Genomic DNA, 22,140 nt, shown 5'->3' on the forward strand with positions numbered 1-22,140 from the left:
GAGCTCTGCTCCACATGTTGTTGAAGTTCTTAGATTGAATGATCCTAACCAATTGTTTATGCTGTGTATTGTCATTTGCCTAGTTGAATAGCCGAATCTATCAATAGAACATTTTACATCTCCAGTAGGTTAAGCATACTGAAACTGAATCACAAGTGACTAATTCTCAGGAATACTTGGTGCAATTGTCTTTCTATATTAGTGCTTCTGCTTTTTGTTCCTCCCAGCCTTACTTGGAACAATGAGTAACAGTCATTGGGTGTTGTTTGGGGAGTTTGTGTGCTGCATTTCTATGGACAAACTGTCCAGGGCATGCCTGACTATAGATGCGACTGATCTCCTCCTTGTGGTGGAGAGACTTGGCATTAGCTGTTTGGAAACAGTCTCTTGGGACCCCTAGTGCCCTCTACAGCTAACTGACTGTGTGCTATGTTTCCACAGTTATATCTCTGAGCAACTGGGACCAAAAAAGCCTTTGCTTGACCCAAACAGCCGAGCGAGGCTGAAGCAGCCTGTGAACTATGAAAATTCCCCAATTCTTTTGTTTTGTTATAGGCACTTGAGTTGACCTTCCTGGCTCTGTGGGAGGAAGGCTGTTGTTTTAACAAAACCAGCAGCGTTTACCTCAGCGCTGAATGAGGCACCTCACCTTGAGACAGCATACTTGAGGTTTTGAATGGCACGTCTTTGTTTTACTTTGGTTCGAGCTGGGTTTTTTTGTAGTGGTTGACTTCCCTGAGAAAATGGCATTGCAGAGCCGCAAGGGCAGACTCTGTGACGACAGGGTCTGTACTCTTTGAGGATGCCTGTGGTAGTTTCACCGCTGCCTGCCTGGCCCTGAGCTCCATATGAGATAAGTGGCGTACCTCAATGAGAGAGCCTGTAGTACCAAGGCTAAATATAGAGATAGAAGAGAGTTAGAAGGGCAGACAAATAGTGGCTGCTGCTTATGATGAGTCAATCTGTCTAATCACAAGCAGAACAACAGCAGACATAGGAATACGTGTCAGTCCTTTGGCTGAAATTAGTTGCAGAGAGAGCACACCCTTTGATCTGTCTCTTTAAGACAGGGAAAAGTGTTTTGGTTGGACATTCCAGACATACCTCCTACACAATCTGGTATAAGAGCTGTCGGCCTGCACATAAGACTTATATCTTTACAGATGTCTTTATAGGTAATGAATCAAGATAAAGCTTACTTCAGACGGTAATGTGCTTGTTCACAGACTATATGTGTTTCGCTGTGTCCTCATCTAAAACTCGCTTATTAAGCCAGTCACTCACACCTTGAGGGCCTCAAAGCACAGAGATAGCTCACTCCCACAGAGGTTGAGATACTGCCATTCCAATCTGGCATGCCTCAGTGTATGAAAGCACAAACCGAGCCATCTGCTGTTGTACAAACACGACTCCACAGTGATTGTAAGTTCCTAATGTCTCGTTTTCATCAATCAGGCCAGGATCAAATAGCCTGTGCCTAAAATATGTGCCAGCGAGTTTACATAATTACAGGACAGAATCAACACAATGAACCTGTGTCAGGGGACCCATGGCGCTTGATGTTCTGTACTGACAGATCAGCCATGATATGTCTGCCAAGGTGATCCCCTCAAATGGGGTAACGGTGAGCCTGTTTTGGGAGTAACCCACACAGTCACCCCTTTGCCAGTAATTGATATAGCCTGGCAGGTGTCATAACAACACAGCCGTCTCTCCAGCAGGCATATTTAAGTGTGGCTGACAGGAACTGTCTGGCGCTATCTTTCAATAGACTCTGGGAACTTCGTTAGGGGGAAAGAGGGTGAGGAGTGATGGTGAGGGTGGAAAAATTCATGCAGCTTTCAGATATTTACTGAGGTCTTACGGTACTGTAGCATGGTAAACTACAACAAGTATTTGTAGCATGTTGCAAATATGTGTAGGTGAAGACTAAATAACATGCCAAGAGGCTTTCATTTCATCAGCTTGTCTGCTACCATCACAACACTTGGAATTGAGACCATGATGTATTTTATGGCCCATAGACTAAGTGGATACATTCACCATGAAGTCACCCATTGCTCTGTGGACCAAAGGTTTGGTTTTTTGCAAGTACAGGTGACAAGAAGGTAAAGCAAAGTACAACCAGATGCAGAAAAAGACATTGTAAGCCAAAAAAAGTTAAAATTAACTTTCATGTACTGAAAAACTCAGTGAAATTGTAACATGCTTCATTGTCTATTCCAACCCTAACCCTCTAAATGGGAACATACATTTACATCGAGCTATATTGAAAACAACTTAAAACTTGCAATGTCACACACACAAAAAAAAGCTACAACTTGGGTCAATAAATCAGGTAAATAGTCTTTCTCATAGACTTCTATACAACCATCTGTCAGCCAGTGGAGACGCCCCCTGCTGGCCATTAGAACAATTATTGCCTCAAGTTGTTAAATGTGGAGCTGTAATCAAGCTGTATTATGTTGAAGCTGTTGGGCTTGCATTGATTTAGCTGTTTTACCCAGATCCATAGAAGGTTTTTGTGTGGGAGGGTGTTGTAAAGGTGTGATCTTTGCCCAAAGGCTACGGACCAACTTAAAACCAAAGACACCGCCAAAAGGTTATTACCTCACACCTCAGGTGTTCAACACACTGCAAAACCTGAAAACTTTCCTCCACCTATCAATGCTTTTTCTCTCAGCTGCGTAGGAGTTGTCCTCTTGTTGTGTGCTAGCATCTTAGCGCTAATGAGGCCAGCTGTCCAAACGCTCAGCCGGTCAGCCAGAAGGGACTGCAGCCTTTGTTGATGCTAGGTGTTACATCTCCTGTTGGAACACACATTTTAGTTTCAACACCGCCAACCATTTGGCACAGGAAGACCGTCTCTGCTCACCCCCCACACCACCAACACTACTCGCCATCCTTTACTCTTTCTCCCCCCGCCCCCTTTGCTGTACTTTCCTACTTTTATTGTCCTGCTGGCCGTTGCCACCCCCGTCTGCGCACACCAGAACATTGATTTTCTCTCTACAGCTTTATATTTGATCATTTTCTCTCGACACTGCCGACAGAGAGTGTTGCCTTTGTAATCGCTGACCTCAGCTCCACACCTGAGTGGCTGTGGCCCTAAACAGCCTCTCAGACTCGTCCTAAAGCACCTTCTGTTTCAGAATGAAGAGTTGCACTCTGTTTGGACTGCTGAATGGACCATACATCACCTGGCAGAGACGTGACAGAAAAGAGAGGTAGGGATAGAGGGAGAGAGAGGTGGTGTGAGGTAGAGAGAAGAGAGAGTACAGAGTAGTTTATACAGTCGCAGAATTCGATATAAGTCTAATTCATTATACGTTTATGTGAATGTGAGGGCTTGCAAGTCTTTAATTGTTCTATTGGATAGAAATCCAAGTACAAAGGGTGTGTGTCAACCCTGAATGTATCTTTTGAAAACTACACTATGGTGGCAGTCACATCATATCCAAGAGGGAAAAAAAAAGATAATATTGTGAAGTGAGGAATAGTGCAAAGAGAGGAAAGAGGTTTCGGAATGAAATAGCTCTCCTGATGAACCCAATAGGATTTTGCAGCTGCGGCACAGCGGTGTTCACCCCGCAAACGACTCGCCAAATAACAGCGCTTCTCCCTCCTCCTCCACCACCTTTCATCCCTCCGCCCCCACACCTCCTTCCTCCCGCCTCCCCCTCAGCCTGAACCCTGCGCGTCTACCGAGTTTGTGTGAATACCAACCGGTTGTAATGACCTGCACAATGCGGAGAGAAAGGAAGAGACCTCACCGAAACAATTCTCATTGATTGAAACAGAGGATCACGGTTCTCCCAGATACGCCTCCTCCTGACAAAAAACATTAGCAGCCACTTCAGAAAGAGGTGGGCGAGTTGGGTTGGGGTGGGTGAAGAAGATAGAGAGAGAGAAAAAAATGTTCAGGTGCTTTGTACTGGCAGTGCATATTCAGCGAGTGAATGCGAGCCGTGTGTGTGTGTGTGTGCGAGCGCTGTGTGTGATGTGAGATAAAGTAGCTGGAGAGGTAGTTTCAGTGCTGCAACCCGGGCCCTCTGCTGACTGGGCTGCTCTCACTGGAGAATTGATTTGGCCTCGGAGAGGATCTGTAGCTCTCTCAGTGGAACAGAGAGATGGAGCGGAGGGGGGGGGGGGGGAGGGGGGAGAAATGCTAGGAGAGTGGGTGGAAGTAACACAGGTGGAATTGAGAGATGGAGGAACTGGGTGGAAATGAAAAGGAGCACACACTCACACACATCTGAGGCAGACAGTCGGTCAGGGAAATGTACTCCCTGTAATAACCCTCTCTGTGGGCCGCCTGTGTCTGTGTCTCCTGGCTCCTTCAGCCCATAACTCAAGCGACCAGGTCACACCGACTCCCACGCAGCACACACACACACCACTTCAGCCCGCTCTGTAATGATCTCACACACCAGGTCTGTGTGTCTCCAAGTTACTAAGTGTGAATTTTCGGTTTCTCCCTGTTGTTTGGGAGTTTTCGAGGTTAGGGTTCATATCTGTCTCAAATGTTCACTTTTTACTACAGTGAGACCTCCATTCGCTCTGTTGTTAGTGCCCAAGCTGCTTTAAAAAAAAAAACGATTTCTACCATGAGGATCATTTAAAGAGTCATCTTATCTATTGGACTTTGGTGTGTTTAATTGGTGTTTCAAGCTCCTTACCCTCCTCCCTTTAATAGTCTTGACATTTAAATGACATCCTACATATATTTAACCTCTCTGACTCGTGGCCTTTCACATTTAGTGCTCATAATCAAGAAGCAAACACCTCCTATTATCTTTATCAAGGATGAAAATGTGTGTAAAAATAGACGTAATCTGAGCAGTCATTCTAACCTCTGTCCTCCATGTCTCCTTGTGCAGTGACCAACTACAGTGATGTGGTGGAAGCCGGCTCAGAATCAGATGATGAAGACAAGCTGCACATCGTGGAGGAGGAAGGCAGCCTGGCGGACGGCGCCGACTGCGACAGCACCTTGCCAGAAGAGGAGCACCCCAGGGAGCGCTGCTGGGACGGAGGTGAGACATGACGCACACTCATAGGACGTATTATTAATATCATTTGCAGTGAGCAAAGCAAATACAAACGTCACCTTCCTACTCACTGTTTCCACAACGTTCTGAGACTTGTGTTCCTCTTTTCTGCGACGCACAAGTGCTTATTTAATCTAGTTTTTAGCTTTAAAATGTACAATCATTCTAGTGGGGTAAAACAGCATGTGATTTATTGTTTGCCAGATTTGTCTTTAAGTGCCAGTTTATTGAGACAAGCCACAGTAAGGGATTTCATGCAACTAGTATCATCCAAATGACACTGGAAACTTTTCCGTATCATTGATAAGCTGGTAGACAAACTTTTTTTTATTAAATGTCTCCGGCACATAAATGAAAATGTGCTTTTCCGCCTCTCTATTTATGGTTACGACATTAATTTTCTGACCGGTACTGTCTCATTTTGACCTCCTGACGTGAAGCAGGCTAAGTTAAGAAATGTTTTGCTGACGTCTGTGCGCAGATAAGTACCAGGCTTTGTCTCATTGTGAAACCCAGAGTGTAAGGAAACAGGTACTACACGTGGTGGGTCTCCAACTAAGGCAGGAAGTACGATATTAAACAAAGACAATGCCAACACAGGGAGAGACCTTCAAGCACAGAGAATAGCCTCACAACCAAAAAGCCAGTGGAGAGCTTTATGGCACTGGTGGGCATTGGAGGGGCTGCCGTGAACTTCTTGTTACCTCAAACGGTGTGGAAGTGACATCAGAGGCAGCTCAGTGCCACAGGAAGGGCTGACGTAACACCCCATGCCCCTCCACAACAACAATCACAGGTGCTGAAGGATATTGGTGTTTCAACCTGTGCCCAAGGCCTCTGCGTGGCGTTTCTGACCTCATACTGCATGTGCATAAAAATATGTATGTGTGACATTGCTAGTGTCCGACTGTGCCAAGTACAGTATGTGCACCACAGGGACAGGCCCATATGAGATGTAATCCAGCCACTCAAATATTTATTTGAGGGTGTTGTTCCTTACACGGGTGAGAGATGTGTGAGGCTGAGGGGGGCTCGGATTTAGCAAGAGGTCAAGTTAGCGCATGCCTTAATGTCCGGCTAGCTAACGCTTTCAGTTTAGGGAGGGATTTTTTGAAATTCCTCTCCAATGAGTTTCAGCTCGGTCAGTTTCACTTGCAAGGTTTCGGTTGCACGTGTTCCACAGACCTGTGCACAGTGGAGCCACATATTCCCCTGACTATGTTGTCATTTTCATCGCTACTCCCCAGCTGTACCTCCATGCATAAAGGGAAAGTTGGGGGAAGAATAATGTCATTGGTTTTGGCCGGGACTTGTGAACATTAAACACTTCAAAAGCATGAGTTACACTGAAAGAGCTCAGTGAGCTGGCACCGCTCCACAGTTATGCCTGATCAAGCATATTTTCTTTTGCCTTCACTCATGTGCACACACACCTGTCTTTCTCACTCTCTTACTGTATATAGCCTTCATATCACACATCAGGCAACATCCTCTCTGCCACTCAGAACCGGACTGATGAAACATGGGAAAGCCGCAGTTCTTTAAACAAACACACTTCACTCATCTCTCATCTCCTCATCCCTTGGCTTCACTCCTGAGATTGGAGAAGGCCCTGGAGCAGCCTTGAATAGTGACCACCACCTACTAATCTTCTCCTCAGCGCTGCTTCAAATTAAAACGTTGACACCCCTTCTCCCGAGACTAACGCGCTCCAAAACCAAAAGGTGGGTTTTCAATGCTCTACCATCTCTCCTTCACTTTCCTCCCCTCCATTTTTTCTCTTTTTACACTCTTGCTGCTTCTCTCGTTCTGAATCATTCCTCCTGATGATATGGTATCATGGGCACCCTGCTCGCTGTCATTACTCATTCACGCCTAAATGATTATGCAGAAGTGGAGTAGCCCAGTGTTGGTGCCGTAAACTACAGCCTGCTTTTCTCTAAGAAGAGGCCGACTAACTCCAGGGGATAAAAAAGTGGAGAGAGTGTTGACCTGGGAGGGCTTCTCCTTTATATGTGATGATTTGTAGAGCTTGATTAAATCTCAGAGAATAGGCAGGGTGGATCTGGAGAGCTTTTTTATTGTGGGGCAGCAAAGGCACTTAATGACAGCGAAAGGCTGGGTTTAGCATGGAAACATTTCCTAAGGCAGTGAGAAGCTGGCTGCTAGGGCACTAAGGCAGTACTGAAGCGAAGGCTCTCACGCACAATGACACCTACCAATTTCCTCACTGTTGGCCCAACATGCAGTGATGATATGTCATACTCCTATGAATCAGTCTAACATCCATTTTGATCACAGTGGACACACAGGAACACCTACATTCCTGATGCTTTATGTCACCACGTGATGTTAAAAGTGAGCCACCCTTCTGGACAGGAAAGGAAGAATCTCCAGAGAGCTGGGAAGATTGTCCTGTGGAGACATACGGCACAAATACATGATAAGCAAGTCATCCCAGATTTGGAAATACCTTGAATGTAATCTCTGACTTCCCTCCTCGGAGATAAAGTGTAACATCTTCACTGGGATTGTTGAATATTTTAGCTGTTTGTGCAAATCCTTATCACTGATGCCTCTCCCATCCAAGATACAAACATGTGTGGATGCACAACCACAGGAAGCAGTGGGGGCAAAGGTCGTCCAGGGCAGGAAATGCATCATGGGATACCGTTGTATCATGTTGCAGAGATGTAGGCAGAGAAGGATGAGAAGGGAGCGAAGGAAAAAGAAGAGTGGGTGGTCTGGTGACTTAGTTCTAATACGTACTTTGGTAAGGAAACACTGTAAAGCGCAGAAAGGAAAAACTTTTTTTTTTTGTTCTGCAACAGAATGTCCTGCTACAACCTCACGGGGTTTTTGTTCTGGGGTTTCTGAACTGATTTTCCACTTGTGCAGTCGTGCGTTCACATCCCTGCGTCAGCACATAAATGGCCTGTGTGGTGTTTCATGTCAGGGGAGCAGACTGATAACGCGGAGCCGCCTTAGCGAGGCTGTGAACCCTTCTGGCTTCACAAGGTCTGTACTTAACAAAGAGCCGAGACACACTCAGACACACACACACACACACACACACACACACACACACACACACACACACACACACACACACACACACACACACACACACACACACACACACACACACACACACACACACACACACACACACACACACACACACACACACACACACACACACACACACACACACACACACACACAGAGTGAAAACAACCGCTTGTACTACCTTTGCACCACAGGTCCCCCACTGGGATTTCACTTCACACACATGCTCAACATTTAGTAGCCTAGAGGTGTGTTTGGATGCTGCCTTTGAGTTGAAGGGGGCTCAACATAGACGGATCAGCAATTTCCCACATGCAACAATGTTTGTGCAATATCTTGTCGACAGCCAACACAACTGTGAAAAATACACTTCATTGAAACATTTCCCACAATGTCAAACTTTTTCTAAAGAAGAGAAAATGTAGCAAATGTGTCTACGGGGTATTGTTGGTCGTGGGAAAAAGCTGCGTGCTATGTGGGGGTTAGCAGCCCCTAATGTGTTTCTGACCCTACACTTTATGATGAGAATTCCACAATTTCAAAAAAAAGAAGAAGCAGCTGTTGGTTTCTGCCTTACACACACACACACATAACACCCAGCCTCTTTCTCTGAACGATCTATTATCCAGGGTTTCTTATAGAGGGAAGTTTCTTCGAATGGTCTTTAATAACCGTAGCAACAAACGACCGCGCTCGTATTGTCTCATGGCTTTGTTAAGGTGCACCACAGGAAGCCCAATGTTAGAGAACTGGTATTCACTGTGCGTCTGTGAGTCATGATGTGCTACACCTGTTCCCCTCTCCGAGGGAGCACACAGCTGGCCCCGTCTTTCAACACCAGCACAATTCACAAAACACAATTCTCAAATCTCCCCTAAGCTGGAGGAGTGCTTAAATCAATCCATAAAACATCTGCCCAGTAAACACCACCACAGTAGCGTAACTTTGCTTTTAGCTGATAGTTCTCCCTTGTAATTATTCCCTGTAATGATACACATAGGCACACTAACACATCCATAGAGGAATAATGCTCGGGTTTTATCACAGACACACTTTACTCAGCTCCGGTATCCACTTCAGGAAGCATGCAGGGACGGAAAGAGGGTAGGAAGCTTTCCTGCATCCTTAACTCCATCCTCAGGTTACACTTCCTATAAGCCGCTGCTTGGTAATTAGTGCTCGTTAGACTAGCTAGCTCATGTGATGTGGAGGAAGAACGCTCAGCTCCCACATGCAGGCGCTCATTTGCTGCGATATTAAGCACAGTCTGAAGGCCAAGCCTCTCCAGAGAGCGGAGCGTAGAGTGTGTGTGTGTGTGTGTGTGTATCCCTTCCTGCCTAACATCTATCTGCTGCAATACAACAGGACAAGATTCATCATCTCATTATCAGTGTCAATCGCAACAAGTACCTTACCTAACATTGTGAATAGAGGCTTACCATTCAGTTCTTACAAAGAGCTGGGTGCACGTACAGTAGCCTGCGGCCTTTGATGCTAATTAGCTTTCTCATCCTATTGTGAAGAGAATTCAGGATGTTTTTGTTTTTTTCATGCCTCATCCCAGGCTTGTGTACATGTCATGATCAAGGGCTTGGACTGTAAGATCCGTTTCAGCTATATTGACACTGACATTATTGGATTATCACATTTCATGTTCAGAGGTTAGGGTTTCATATGTAGAGCGCGCATCGATGGGAAAACATGTTCAAATAACGCGGTAATCGATGATACCTTTTTGCAAGCACGACTTTAATCAGTGTCTGTTTCACCCTTCACAGTGAAGGAGGATTGTGTGTCGGACGCTGAGGATGATGGGAGCACGGACGCACTAATGGAGGAGATGCTCCAGCAAGGAGACACGGCAGTCATTTACCCAGAGGCCCCAGAGGACGAGCCTCAACGCCAGGGCACCCCTGATGCCAGCGTCCACGATGAAAATGGTATGCCACAAGAGAAAATTCAAAATGTTTACACATCCTTTTCCAGACATGTTATCATGTGCCTTATACAGTAATTGCTTTCAATGGATCTATAGCATAAAAGCAAGGTGTTGTGTCCCTAAATTACACACACACACACGCACCCCCCCCCCCCACCCACCGTGCGTCACCCACCCACCCACCCACCCACCCACCCACCCACACACACACACACACACACACACACACACACACACACACACACACACACACACACACACACACACACACACACACACACACACACACACACACACACACACACACACACACACACACACACACACACACACACACACACACACACACACACACACACACACACACACACACACACCACTATTTCCACCTGAGAGATCACAGTCACTGAGCTCTCACACTATTGCTGCTCCTACCCAGTAATTACGCCCCCCCCCCTCCCCCCCCCTGGGGATGGCTATACCTGCTCCCCGTCTCACCTTAGGTGTTAACTCCACCCCATTAACGCCACTCTCCGACATCATTACACACACCGCTATTTGTTAAGTGCAGCACACTGGAGCCTTTATTGCTCCCGGGCTTTTGGCTTTTACCTGCTACGACAGAGGGGGGGGAGGAGGGGAGGGCCTGAGGGAGCGAAACAGCAACACCTGAGTAAATTTGTCACGTCTGTGCGAGGTCTGACTCACGGCTACCTGGCCCATAATGTGTGTGCATTCCCATCCCGAGGCCCTCACCTGTCCCGCAGGGAAACTTAATACATCACCTGTTAACGGAATAATGCTTCACCTGTGTGGGAGCCGGGCATCTGAGACCCTCTGTTAACCAGGTTGGATCTCTGCAGGCGGCTGTTATTTACCGAGCGCGCTGTTCCTTACATGAGTGGGTGTTTTTGACATGCTTCAAACGCACAATAGGCAATCTAATTGGATGGAATTCCAGGCGTGTAAAAGCTATAATTAAAGTACAAAAGCAAAATGAAATTCCAGTCCTGCATTGGCAACCCAGCGTGCTATTTCTTTAAGGAAAGGAATGTGTTAATATGGATCACTAATCAGCTTTTGTACATTTGGTTACCTGGGAGCTGTTTACCTGAGGGGGAGGATCTCTCGGTGATTGGTGAACTAGCAGAGGAGTGTGACTGTGGCAGGCCTTGTGTAACATCAAAGAGCCCTCCCTATTGACCATGTGTTCTAACCCCCTGTTTTACTCCCCCCTTTACTCTCACACATGTCATTACAACACTTTCCTCTTCACCCCAGGAACTCCTGATTCCTTCTCTCAGCTGCTCACCTGCCCGTACTGCGCGCGTGGCTACAAGCGTTACAGCTCCCTGAAGGAGCACATCAAGTACCGGCACGAGAAGACCGAAGAGAGCTTCAACTGCCCCGAGTGCAGCTACAGCTTCGCATACCGCGCTCAGCTGGAGAGGCATATGACGGTCCACAAGGGCGGACGGGATCAGGTAAAAACTGACTGACAAACCGGCTAGGACTGGATACTGATAAAACACCTTCACTGGCTTTTTTTCTGACTTAGGTGCTTAATGGAGTTAGACGATTTCTGTGAATCCCGTTTTAGGACCATACTACATATTGTGGTACTGTGAAAATGAAGTATACACATTAGCCTTCAACATTTTTATAAGATTAAGATAAGATAAGATGGAACTTTATTTAACCCCTTGAGGGAATTCAGGCGTTTATGGCAGCAACAGTGTCAGAATGAAAAACAGGATTCACACAAGGTAAAAATAAAGATAAAATAGAATACAAATCAAAATAATAATACAGCATAAATAAGTGATAAAGTAACTATTGAAACGGTATATCACAGTAAAAAGTTGAGCATTTGTATGAACAGTCTACAGTCTGAGAAACTAGTCAACATCTGCTATGTTTATCATTTTCTATGAAAAATATTCCTTGCTTGACTGATTTGTATAGTTTAACAGTCTTCTTAAATAGTCAGTGCAGCTTTAAGTTGCTAATTCTTCTGTCCCGCTGTAGTAATTATCCAGCAAATTGATTCTAAATGATACAAACCTATGTGGAAGCTTATTCCTGTTTCTTAAGCGACTCATTTCCAAACATTGCACTTTTGCCCTCATTGATTCATGACATTGTGACATGAATTAGTAGCAGTTCAAAGGTTGTGCTATCGTACTGAATATCCCCTCTCCTTTTCGTCCGACAGAGACACATCACACAGTCGGGAGGCAATCGTAAATTCAAGTGCACTGAATGTGGCAAAGCATTTAAATACAAGCACCACCTGAAGGAGCACCTACGCATCCACAGTGGTGAGTGGACCACCATGGCTGCATGCATTCTGTGTGTGTGTGTGTGTGTGTGTGTGTGTGTGTGTGTGTGTGTGTGTGTGTGTGTGTGTGTGTGTGTGTGTGTGTGTGTGTGTGTGTGTGTGTGTGTGTGTGTGTGTGTGTGTGTGTGTGTGTGTGCCATGATTCTCTGCTGGCCACAGATATCTCTGTGTACATTAAACCAATATGAATCTTTTCTATTGATGATTTAGCAATTCCCTGTGTTTAGATATCCTTCATTGTGCTTCAATCCATTGTATGCTCTTCCTTTAGTGCCATAATTGTGTATCTTTTGGCATTATGGGACAGCAATTAGAGAAGGGAATTTCCCAATGGTGCCATTACATCAGCGTTTAAGCATCGTTGAAATGCATTAGAGGTTTTTCCTACTGTGCCGCTCATAGTCTAACTTGCTAATTTAGCTTAATTTACTAATGGAAATCTGCTTCTGTCCTCCCCCACCCCCTCTCTTTCTCTCTGCAATGCACATTGTGGTTTTTATTCAGGAGAGAAACCGTATGAGTGCTCCAACTGCAAGAAGCGCTTCTCTCACTCAGGCTCATACAGCTCCCACATCAGCAGTAAGAAGTGCATCAGCGTCATCTCAGTTAACGGAAGAGCGCGCTTGGGGAACGCCAAAACCCAGACCCAGGCTCCATCTCCAGGGCTGCCCACGTCACCATCAGCCCTCCGCACCCAGATGCAGAAGATGGAGCACAGCAAGCCACTGCAGGAGCAGCTGCCACTCAATCAGATCAAGACTGAGCCTGTGGACTATGAGTACAAGCCCACATTGATGACATCCGCAGCAATGGCCGCTATGAACGGTGGGGTTTTCCACGGAGGTACTGCATCTCCTCTGCAGGGCACGGTGCAGGCTGTGGTCCTTCCCACTATGGGGCTGATGTCACCCATCAGTATCAACCTGGCCGACCTGCAGAATGCTCTCAAAGTGGCGGTGGACGGAAACGTCATTCGCCAGGTTCTGGAAAGCAATGCCAAAGGTCAGCTGCAAATGCACTCGGGACTAACCACTGGAATGCTCCATCCCACACAGCAGCAACTCATCTCAGCCATCAGTCTGCCTATTGTGGGTCAGGACGGAAACACAAAAATCATTATAAACTACAGTTTGGACCCCAACCAGGGCCAGCTCACAGCCCATAACATGAAGAAAGAGCCCGAGGCAACCTCACTAGGCCAGAAACTCCCAGAGGATCTAACCATCAAAGGCTCCCGGCTCAATGAGACTAAAGAAAAAGAGGAAAAGACCACTAAAACCTGCCTCCTGTGTGATAACTGTCCCGGTGGGCTGGAATCACTCCATGCCCTCAAGCACTGCAAGGATGGCCTTAGGCTGAACGGTCTGGATAAGTCTGAGTCTGCTGTGGCTGCCTTGCTGTCAGAGGGCGGGCTCTGTAACCAGCCCAAGAACCTCTTGTCCCTGCTCAAGGCTGTGGCCTTAAAAGCAGAGCCCACCAAGGATGAGCTGGCCAAGATCTCTGACTCAGTCAGCCTGCCAGCGCATGTGGTAAAGAAGTGGTTTGACAAAATGCAAGAGGGTCAGATATCACTGGGTGCTCCAACACCTCCCTCAGAGGAAGAAGACACCTGTGAAGCTAACAGTGTGGTGTCTCTGGTCCAAGGGAAGGACACGTGCCCCTCTGTGACCCAGGACAGCCCTACAGAAGCCACTCCAGCGGAGTTCAACGGCGCACACAGCTCGCCGGCCTCTCCCTCGCCACTAAACCTGACAGCTGGCGGTCCCGTCCCATCCCAGCCTTCCCAGAGCACTGAGGGACCCCTAGACCTGTCACTGCCAAAGCCCGCCGGAGGGGGACCAGAGAGAGCAGTGGGTAAAGCCTGCGTTAACGCCTCTCCTTCCCTCCGCTCTACCCATGTGGATGAACCCCTAAACTTAACTTGCACAAAGAAGGAGGCATCGCCACTCTTAGCCATGGGCGCCAGCCACATCGCACTGTACGCCAGCCAGCAAAGTGCCAAACCCCTCAACATTGTTACCACAATGCAATGCCTAAGGGCACTTTCCACTAACAACAAACAGACTATCCTGATCCCCCAGCTGGCTTACACCTATACCACTACAGCAAACAGCCCTGCTGGGACCCAGACCCAGGAAACCCTCCACCTCAACGGAATAAAGGTGCGTTATCATTCAGCGTCCCTGTCTGTGTTAAAAGTATAGTGTTACATTTTGGAAATGTTGGTTATTTGTCTTTATTGCTGAACTCTCATTCGTATGCTTAATATGAAGCTACAGGCAGCAGCTAAATTAGCTTAGCATAAAGACTGGAGATAGGGAAGCAGCTAGCAAGGCTATGTCTCAAACTAACAAAACCAGCACTTCTAAAGCTCACTGAAGTTATAATGCAAAAGAATAAAGGAAAAAAAACACAATCTTAGTGTATTGGTGTGTCGGACTTTAAAACAAATCTTTACCAGGAAATCAGACCCCAAACAGCTCTGCATGTGTGACCATTGAAGAGGGTTTCATCCCTCCGATTCTATCTTCTATCCATCTATATTATTTAGTTAATTAGTCAAATAAGGAAGTGCCTGTTGGCAGATTTTGTAGCCGTTTTCCCTGTCTCCAGTCTTTGAGCTAAGCTAAGTGACTGACAGTTACTCATTTACTGAGAGCAGTATCAATCTTCTTATCTAACTGGTGCCAAGAAAGCTTACAAGCAATTCCCAAAATGTCAGACAATGGCTTGAACTCCCACTGTCTGTAATCCTCAGCCTATAGTACTTTGAGATGAAATGTTATTTGTGGTCCCTTTAGTTTCATTGGTGCAGAACAGACAATCGTTGTTGGAGGTCATGAGGCCAGCCAAAGCAAAAAAGTTTGAAACTTAGAAAACGATTGATTTTCAAAAAGTGCAGGAAAGGATTCAAGGTCTAATCCGGAGGCCATTTTGAGAAGCAAGTGGATTTGAATCAAGGTGGCTTATCTCTTTTTGGAGCAATCAGTCAATCTCTTCTGTCCTGATCATTAATCCTTATTGTTTGAAACCACAAGCACATGATAGATAGTGTGAATCCATCCCAAATACAATCAATAAGTCATATATAGAAATGTCCGAATTCAGCTCTTTGTAAAAATGATAGCCCTTAATAGTCCTGCATTGTGTGAACACCTAATGGGCCTGTAATGATGGATGTAGATCTCTGAGTGTATGAGTGATCTTCCTGGGCTGTCACCCAGAGGACATGAGGCTGCACTTTACTGCAGAGCCCTTATTGATCTGCTGGAATCTGTTTAAACAGCACACCTCTGCCTGCCTCATTGATTTATTGTTGTTGTATTATACTTTCGTGTTAAGTGGATTGGCATAGACCTGCCTTGTTAAAAAGAGAGCTCTGTGTATATATCATCTCCTTAATATTGCCCCACATCCTCTTTGACTGCATCAGTAGATGAGATTTAGCAGCCCGGGGACAGGAGAAAAATGTAGGCGTGCTCTTAAGTGCACAGCACGGTTATGTTTCGGGCCAAGGGAAAGATTCCTCACAAATAAGCTGACAATACCGAGTGATTTTACATTTACAAATGTCTCCAGAGAGCTATGAGTTGGAAATGACGGGGTATTAGTTCCTGAGAAATGCACCACTCACACAAGTTGTTTGCTAGTAGTGCTACTTTCATGAGTCATTCATAGTGAAGCAGAGCAGCGTCATTATGAATTCCAACCAATACATGTGTGATGTGTCTTATTCACCAGGAGGAGAAGATGGACCCAGGCTCAGATGGTATGTCCACCGTGGAGGAGCAGAACGACTCGGACTCGGGCCCACAGAGGAAGAAGATGAAGAAGACGGAGAGCGGCATGTACGCCTGTGACCTGTGCGACAAGATCTTCCAGAAGAGCAGCTCGCTGCTGAGACACAAATACGAACACACAGGTAATTACAAAGTCTTGTGTAGCAAAGGCACAAACACAGCCACAGATCATAGATGGGCTCTGGCTTTGAAATAAAACAGAACAGGAACTTATCTCACCACCACTCACTGTTTGAGAGATGAGTCAGAGTGCGAGTGAAGGGGGATTTCTGAGCTACAGCGTAGAGAAGGGTGGACACCTCCATTCCAGCAGGTATTACTCAACATGCACAGAAGAGGTCTGAGAATTTCTTTCCGCCAACTCCCCACCTCTGCACTGCCAGCTTCCCATGTAAAGCACCGAATGTTGCAACAGGCTCTGGTAGTGATTTGCGTAGCTCTAAGATGATGATTCCGTGGCCAAGTGGAGGTCAGCGCCCTGAGAGGCGTTTTCGTTTTTTTCTTTCTTACTCTGATACCTGGCTTGCAACCATAGTTTTCAGCTCCAAATGACCTCATCCAAGGTGAAACTAGATGTTCCCTGCCCGGATAAAGTTTCCTATCCAATTGTTGTGATTTTGTTGTATTGTTTTGAAATGTTCTCCTTGGATACTGTGATGATAGACACTTATATGGGCTTCACAACCTTTCACGCAACTATGTAGGGGGGATTTCAAAGTGCAATGGAGTATTTATTGTTTCCCTCCGGTGCCTTTTTACTCAAACAACTTTAAACAGAGATGTTGATACATATTTATGTTCTCCTTCTCTGCAGGGAAACGACCTCACGAGTGCGGCATCTGCAGCAAGGCCTTCAAACACAAACACCACTTGATCGAACACATGCGGCTCCACTCAGGGGAGAAACCCTACCAGTGCGACAAGTGCGGAAAGCGCTTCTCCCACTCGGGATCCTACTCCCAGCACATGAACCACCGCTACTCCTACTGCAAGAAGGAGACGCCGGGTCAGGGCGAGGGCCGCGAAAGCCCCGAGAACGAGGCGGAGGCCAGAGCCGAGATGGAGGCGCTGAGCCGGCTGCAGCAGCTCCTCGCCCCCTCGCAGCTGGACTTGGACGAGCGAGGGAGCAGCACCAGAGACGAAGAGGAGAGCGAGGAGGAGGAGGACGGTGCGGTGGACATGGACGACATCCAGGTGGTGGAGATAGGGGACGAAGGAGGGGATGAGGATGAGGAAGAGAGGAATGAGGAGACAGTATTAGTGGAGGGAGGAGGAGATGAGGAGAAGACAGAGATGGAGGTGGCTGAGGAAGAAGAGGAGGAAGACACAAGGCAGGCGGAGGTGCTCGGGAGCATTCAGGAAGAGGAGGAAGTCGAGATGCAGGAAGAGGAGGCCATGGATACGGAAGAAGGGGTGACGGAAGAGGGCAAAGAAGGGGAGCAGGTCACGGAGGAGAGTGGAGGAGAAAAAGACAGTGAGACGGTTTCTGAGGAGCAGAAGGAGACGCCGGAGGAGGAAGGAGACTAAACGAGGAGTCAGACTCCTCAATGGGACACAATCAGATTCCTCCTCATGTGCAGAGGAAGAACGCAGGAGATGATGTCTGGTCACTCTGACAGTCCGTTTCAGTTCACTACTGTGTAGAAAATCCAGGTGTGCCTGAAAAAAATACTAGTGACTTTTCCGCAGGAGAGCGATTTCTCCCTGTAAGAAAAATCAATTTGTAAAGAAAAAGATGAAGACGAACACAAATTTTAACAAACGAAGGAAATGCATTATACAGACTTTGGAAGCTAGAGCCGACATGTTTTAGATAATGTTTTATTACTAAAACACCTTGGGTCATTTCTTTTTATCAGTGTTACTAATTTTATCACTCATATTTTAACCTTTAAAAGCTGTACAGTTGGGAGATATTTCTATACCTTTTTATTGCCAATGAACAAAAAAAAGTCAGTATTTTATTAAGTTGGAAGGAAAATAAGAAAAATCCTGTGCACTACAAGTGGCTTGGTTTACCTATGGATTAAGCAGTTGTGTTGTCAGCCCTTCAGTATTACCGCACTAGATATACCACGCCATCATGCTAGCAGAAGTTAGCATTTTGTTTCTTTTTTATGTTCTTTTAATTGGATTGTGAGCCTTAAGAAGAAAAAGTGGAGGGAGGGGTCCTTTTCAGTCATGTACTTCCATTTAGACTGTAGACTCATCGTTTCATTTTACAAATAGGTGTTTTTTTAAAGGCCATAGTTTGACATTCGGGATAATAAAGGTATTTTCTTGACTTGTTGAGCGTTAGATGAGAAGATAATGACCACATTCTGATAACTATACGGCTACAGCCAGGTGCCGCTTAGCTTAGTTTAGCATGAGGAACTGAACAAGGGAGAAACAAAGAATAGTGCTTTGAAGCATATTTGACATAGTGGCCAAACTGTGGAACTACAACATGTCTCCATACACACGGAAAGAGACGTTTGTAATCTTTTCCTAAAAGTTGTAAAATCCAAAGGCGAAGTCACGCCCATCTACTTCCCTTCCATGGGTCCTTATTTTGGAAAAATAATGTATTGAAGTCAATGGAGAGAGAAAACTTATCTTTCGACCCCGTTTGAATTGTGACATGAATTACACATGATGTTTTTCAATTCCATGTCAAAAAAGTCACAGTTTGTCGTAAAACTGTTGAAATATAAGACTATGAAAAATACGCAACGAGAAAGACTACAAATCCCAGAGTCGTGCAAGTGATGTCACAATTGTTTTCCTCCACTAAGAGATAGCTAAGATCAGCGCCATATATATATATAATCTATCTATATGGTGCTGGCTAAGATAAGATAAGATAACTTTAACAAGATGCCTGTGTGCTTAGTACCATATTTTTATCATACCAGCAATGGGTCTTGCTCGTTCTTTCGCTTCCCGTCTGATGAAAGGACCAGGAGTGGCTGGATCAAGTTAGCTACCTAGCTTGTAGCTAGCAAGTTAGTTAACATTACAGCCATGTCATTTTTATTAGCCTTAATATGAAGTAACATTAAGTAACCCAAAATGTTAAACAGTAAGAGTAGTAGTCATATTTTGTGGACCCTTTGAAGAGTACTGTCACCGGTGTGATCATTCTATAATACACAATTTAAGTCCGGGGGAGAAATGCTAACGCTAGCATCGCCGATCGCCGATCTTTTCTACTTCATGCTATCTGCACAAATGGTTGACATTAAACATTAAAAAGACCAGGCAGTTCAGAGAGAATCAAAGGAAGGCAGGCAGGCAGCTTTGCATGACATTCTTCTGGACGTGTTTCATTGTGGTGATAGTGAGGGAAGTCAATCGTTTAGACCAGAGATGTAGTTCATTCAGCGTTTCAGACAAACAAATGTGTTACTTCACAGTTTTATGACACATTTTTTTTTTTTTACTTGCAAAATTATCTTTTAAATTGACAAACATTATATCTGTAATTCGTGGCACAATTCAAACGGGATCGAAAGATAATCTTTCTCTCTCCATTGACTTCAATACATCATTTCTTTCGAAATAAGGTCCCATGGAGGTCCACCGGAAGGGGAGGGACTTCACCACTCTATAGCCAAATGCAGAGTTACTTTCTGTGATTGAGCCCAAGACAAACTATGGGAGGTTGGTTTTAACAAAGCGCTAGTGCACTTTTTACTAAAGGCCCCATAGATGTGGAAGAGCCGGGTAATATTATACTTCAAAGTCACTTTTTATGGGCTTTATTCACTACTAAGCTTCTTTCAAAGGAATGAACAGGAGCCCGCTTCCAATGCTGTATCCAGATGTCCTTGTACATCCAAAACAACAATCTAAATCTAACGTGGCTAAAGCTAGCAGTTACTTCCTATGTATCCACTGCTTCCTACTCCAGTCCAGCAAGTGGCAGTAATGCATGCTGGACTATTTGTGACTTCTAGACAAAGCATGGCAAGCTATTTTCACCTATCTTTAGTATTTGCGCTAAACAAAGCTAATCACGTCCTGGCAATAGCTTCACATACAGTGGTACTGATCTACTCATCTAATTCTCCTGTAGGAAGCACATAAGCATATTTTCTTAAAATGTCAAACTATTGCTTTAAATGTTTAGAGCGAGCAAATAAGGGTTGTAGAAAATGTTCTGACCCTCCCTATGCCTACCCCGTACTCCGAGCCATATGCAAATAATCAAACTAAAACAAGACAAACATGCATATCAAAAGTGCCATTGAATATTGCTGTTGAAGCTTAGAAGCTATGATCAGGTATTCCTAGATCAACCAATAAAGCCACCTAACCTGTGAGAGTAGACTTTAGCCAACAGATTTTAGAGAAGTTGCTTTCATTTCTAATCTGAGCAGCTAAAAGAATTGCAATGCACATTTGTTCAAATGGATGATTATGAAGTATTATTTATAATTATTAACCGTGTCCTGCCTTTTCAAAGCTTATTCAGTGCACTTGTTTAACACACCATGAAATGCTCAGATGTCTCTTCAGGTAACAAAATGTAGGCAAATAAGAATCCCAGGAGTTCAATTCAACAACCTTTTTACCTGTCAGTATTATTTTTTGTCTCTTAAATGTTTTATGTTCCGTTTCGTTGTGTGTGTACTGTATGTTTTCAGCAATGGCAGTATTATCCCCACCCAAAGGAGATGGGTATGTCTGTTTAGTCATAGAGAACTTTTATATTTATGTGTCTTATTTTTTATATTTCTTTATGGTTATTTATTACACTATGTAGTGTACAATACTGTAGTTTGTATTAATACGATAATATATTTTAGTATGGACAAAAAAAGATTCAAAGGCTAATAACTAAAAGCCTAGACAAATGAGACTCCAGCATACTGAAGTATGTTTTTCGAACGAATAAAATGAAGTTTTCCTTGGGAAAAAAATTGCACCCTGCAAGCCTGAAAATTTGAACCTGTGACCTCTGTGCATCCATTGTCATGTTAATTTTCTTCCCCCCTCTCTAATATGAAGCTACTGAACTTTTGAAAACTAATCGTATGTCTAATAGCATGAGTGTGGGCTGTTTTATTGAAGGAATATCCTTAACGACACAAACTGTCCTTTTTGCCAAGCCAAAATAATATTGACGTTTGTTCTTATGTTTTTATTTGTGCCAATTTGTTACTTTATATGTCAGTGTCAAGACCACGCCCACTTTTATATGCCCTTCCCCTTTTAACACCCTCATCTTTTTTTATAGTGATTGTTTTTTGTTTGTTTTCCTTTTTTTTGTTCATTTTTTATGACTCCCCATCTCACAATAAAATACATCAATTACAAGCTGCTGGGTTTGTGAGCGTATTGTTATTGAGTAATTATGACACAATATTGAGTTCATAATTGTACTGCAATTTTCAAGTTAATAATATCATAAAGAATCCCATAGGGACCACTACAAAAAAGAAGGGGGTGGGGGTGAGGTTTCAGAACATAATTTAAATAAATATTTAACATCAATGCTTGTTCTGGGGTCATGTTATCCTGGCCCTGTTTTACCAGCTCAAGTTTAAAAACTGTTTTTGAGTTTTTTTATATATCTTTGTGAATTACTTTTTGTTGAACTAAAGGAATATTAGTTCAGACATAGCCCATATATATGTTAATGTTGTAAGGAACATATCAAACATGAGATATTTCCTCATGTGGTGCTTTATGCTAATTTGCACATAATTATCCCCAAATTTGCAAACTCAGTTTATTACAAAGATAAAGGTCACAACGTCAATTATTTTATATAATAAAATGGAAATAATGAAAGAGTATAGGTTATGTACTCGAAGGGTTAAATAAGTACTTTTACATAGATGAGGGGGAATAAAGGCTTATTTGCTTTAATATCAAAGTGTGGTAAATATGAAGCTAGCTAGCAGCCAGTTAGCTTAGCTAAGAGCGAAGACGGGAAGCATGGATGGAACA

At 44.6% G+C, this 22,140-nt stretch overlaps 1 protein-coding gene across 3 annotated transcripts in view; it reads left to right on the forward strand.

Moving 5' to 3' along the window:
• The window catches only part of zeb1b (zinc finger E-box binding homeobox 1b), a 47,911-nt gene extending 26,403 nt beyond the window's left edge, over positions 1 to 21,508 (forward strand). For 2 of the 3 annotated variants that reach the window (XM_079661118.1, XM_079661120.1), the window contains exons 2-8: positions 4,881 to 5,036; positions 9,899 to 10,060; positions 11,341 to 11,543; positions 12,275 to 12,380; positions 12,905 to 14,562; positions 16,142 to 16,322; positions 17,015 to 21,508. In XM_079661118.1, the coding sequence (XP_079517244.1) occupies positions 4,881 to 5,036; positions 9,899 to 10,060; positions 11,341 to 11,543; positions 12,275 to 12,380; positions 12,905 to 14,562; positions 16,142 to 16,322; positions 17,015 to 17,727 (3,179 nt within the window). In that variant the 3' untranslated portion in view covers positions 17,728 to 21,508. Of the gene's footprint in view, positions 1 to 3,152; positions 3,228 to 4,880; positions 5,037 to 9,898; positions 10,061 to 11,340; positions 11,544 to 12,274; positions 12,381 to 12,904; positions 14,563 to 16,141; positions 16,323 to 17,014 lie in introns of all 3 variants that reach the window. The other variant, XM_079661119.1, reaches the window with a different exon arrangement.
• The last annotated feature ends 632 nt before the right edge of the window (positions 21,509 to 22,140 follow it).

Source organism: Notothenia rossii, assembly GCF_949606895.1.
Source record: "Notothenia rossii genome assembly, chromosome: 12".
Lineage (NCBI taxonomy): Eukaryota > Metazoa > Chordata > Actinopteri > Perciformes > Nototheniidae > Notothenia > Notothenia rossii.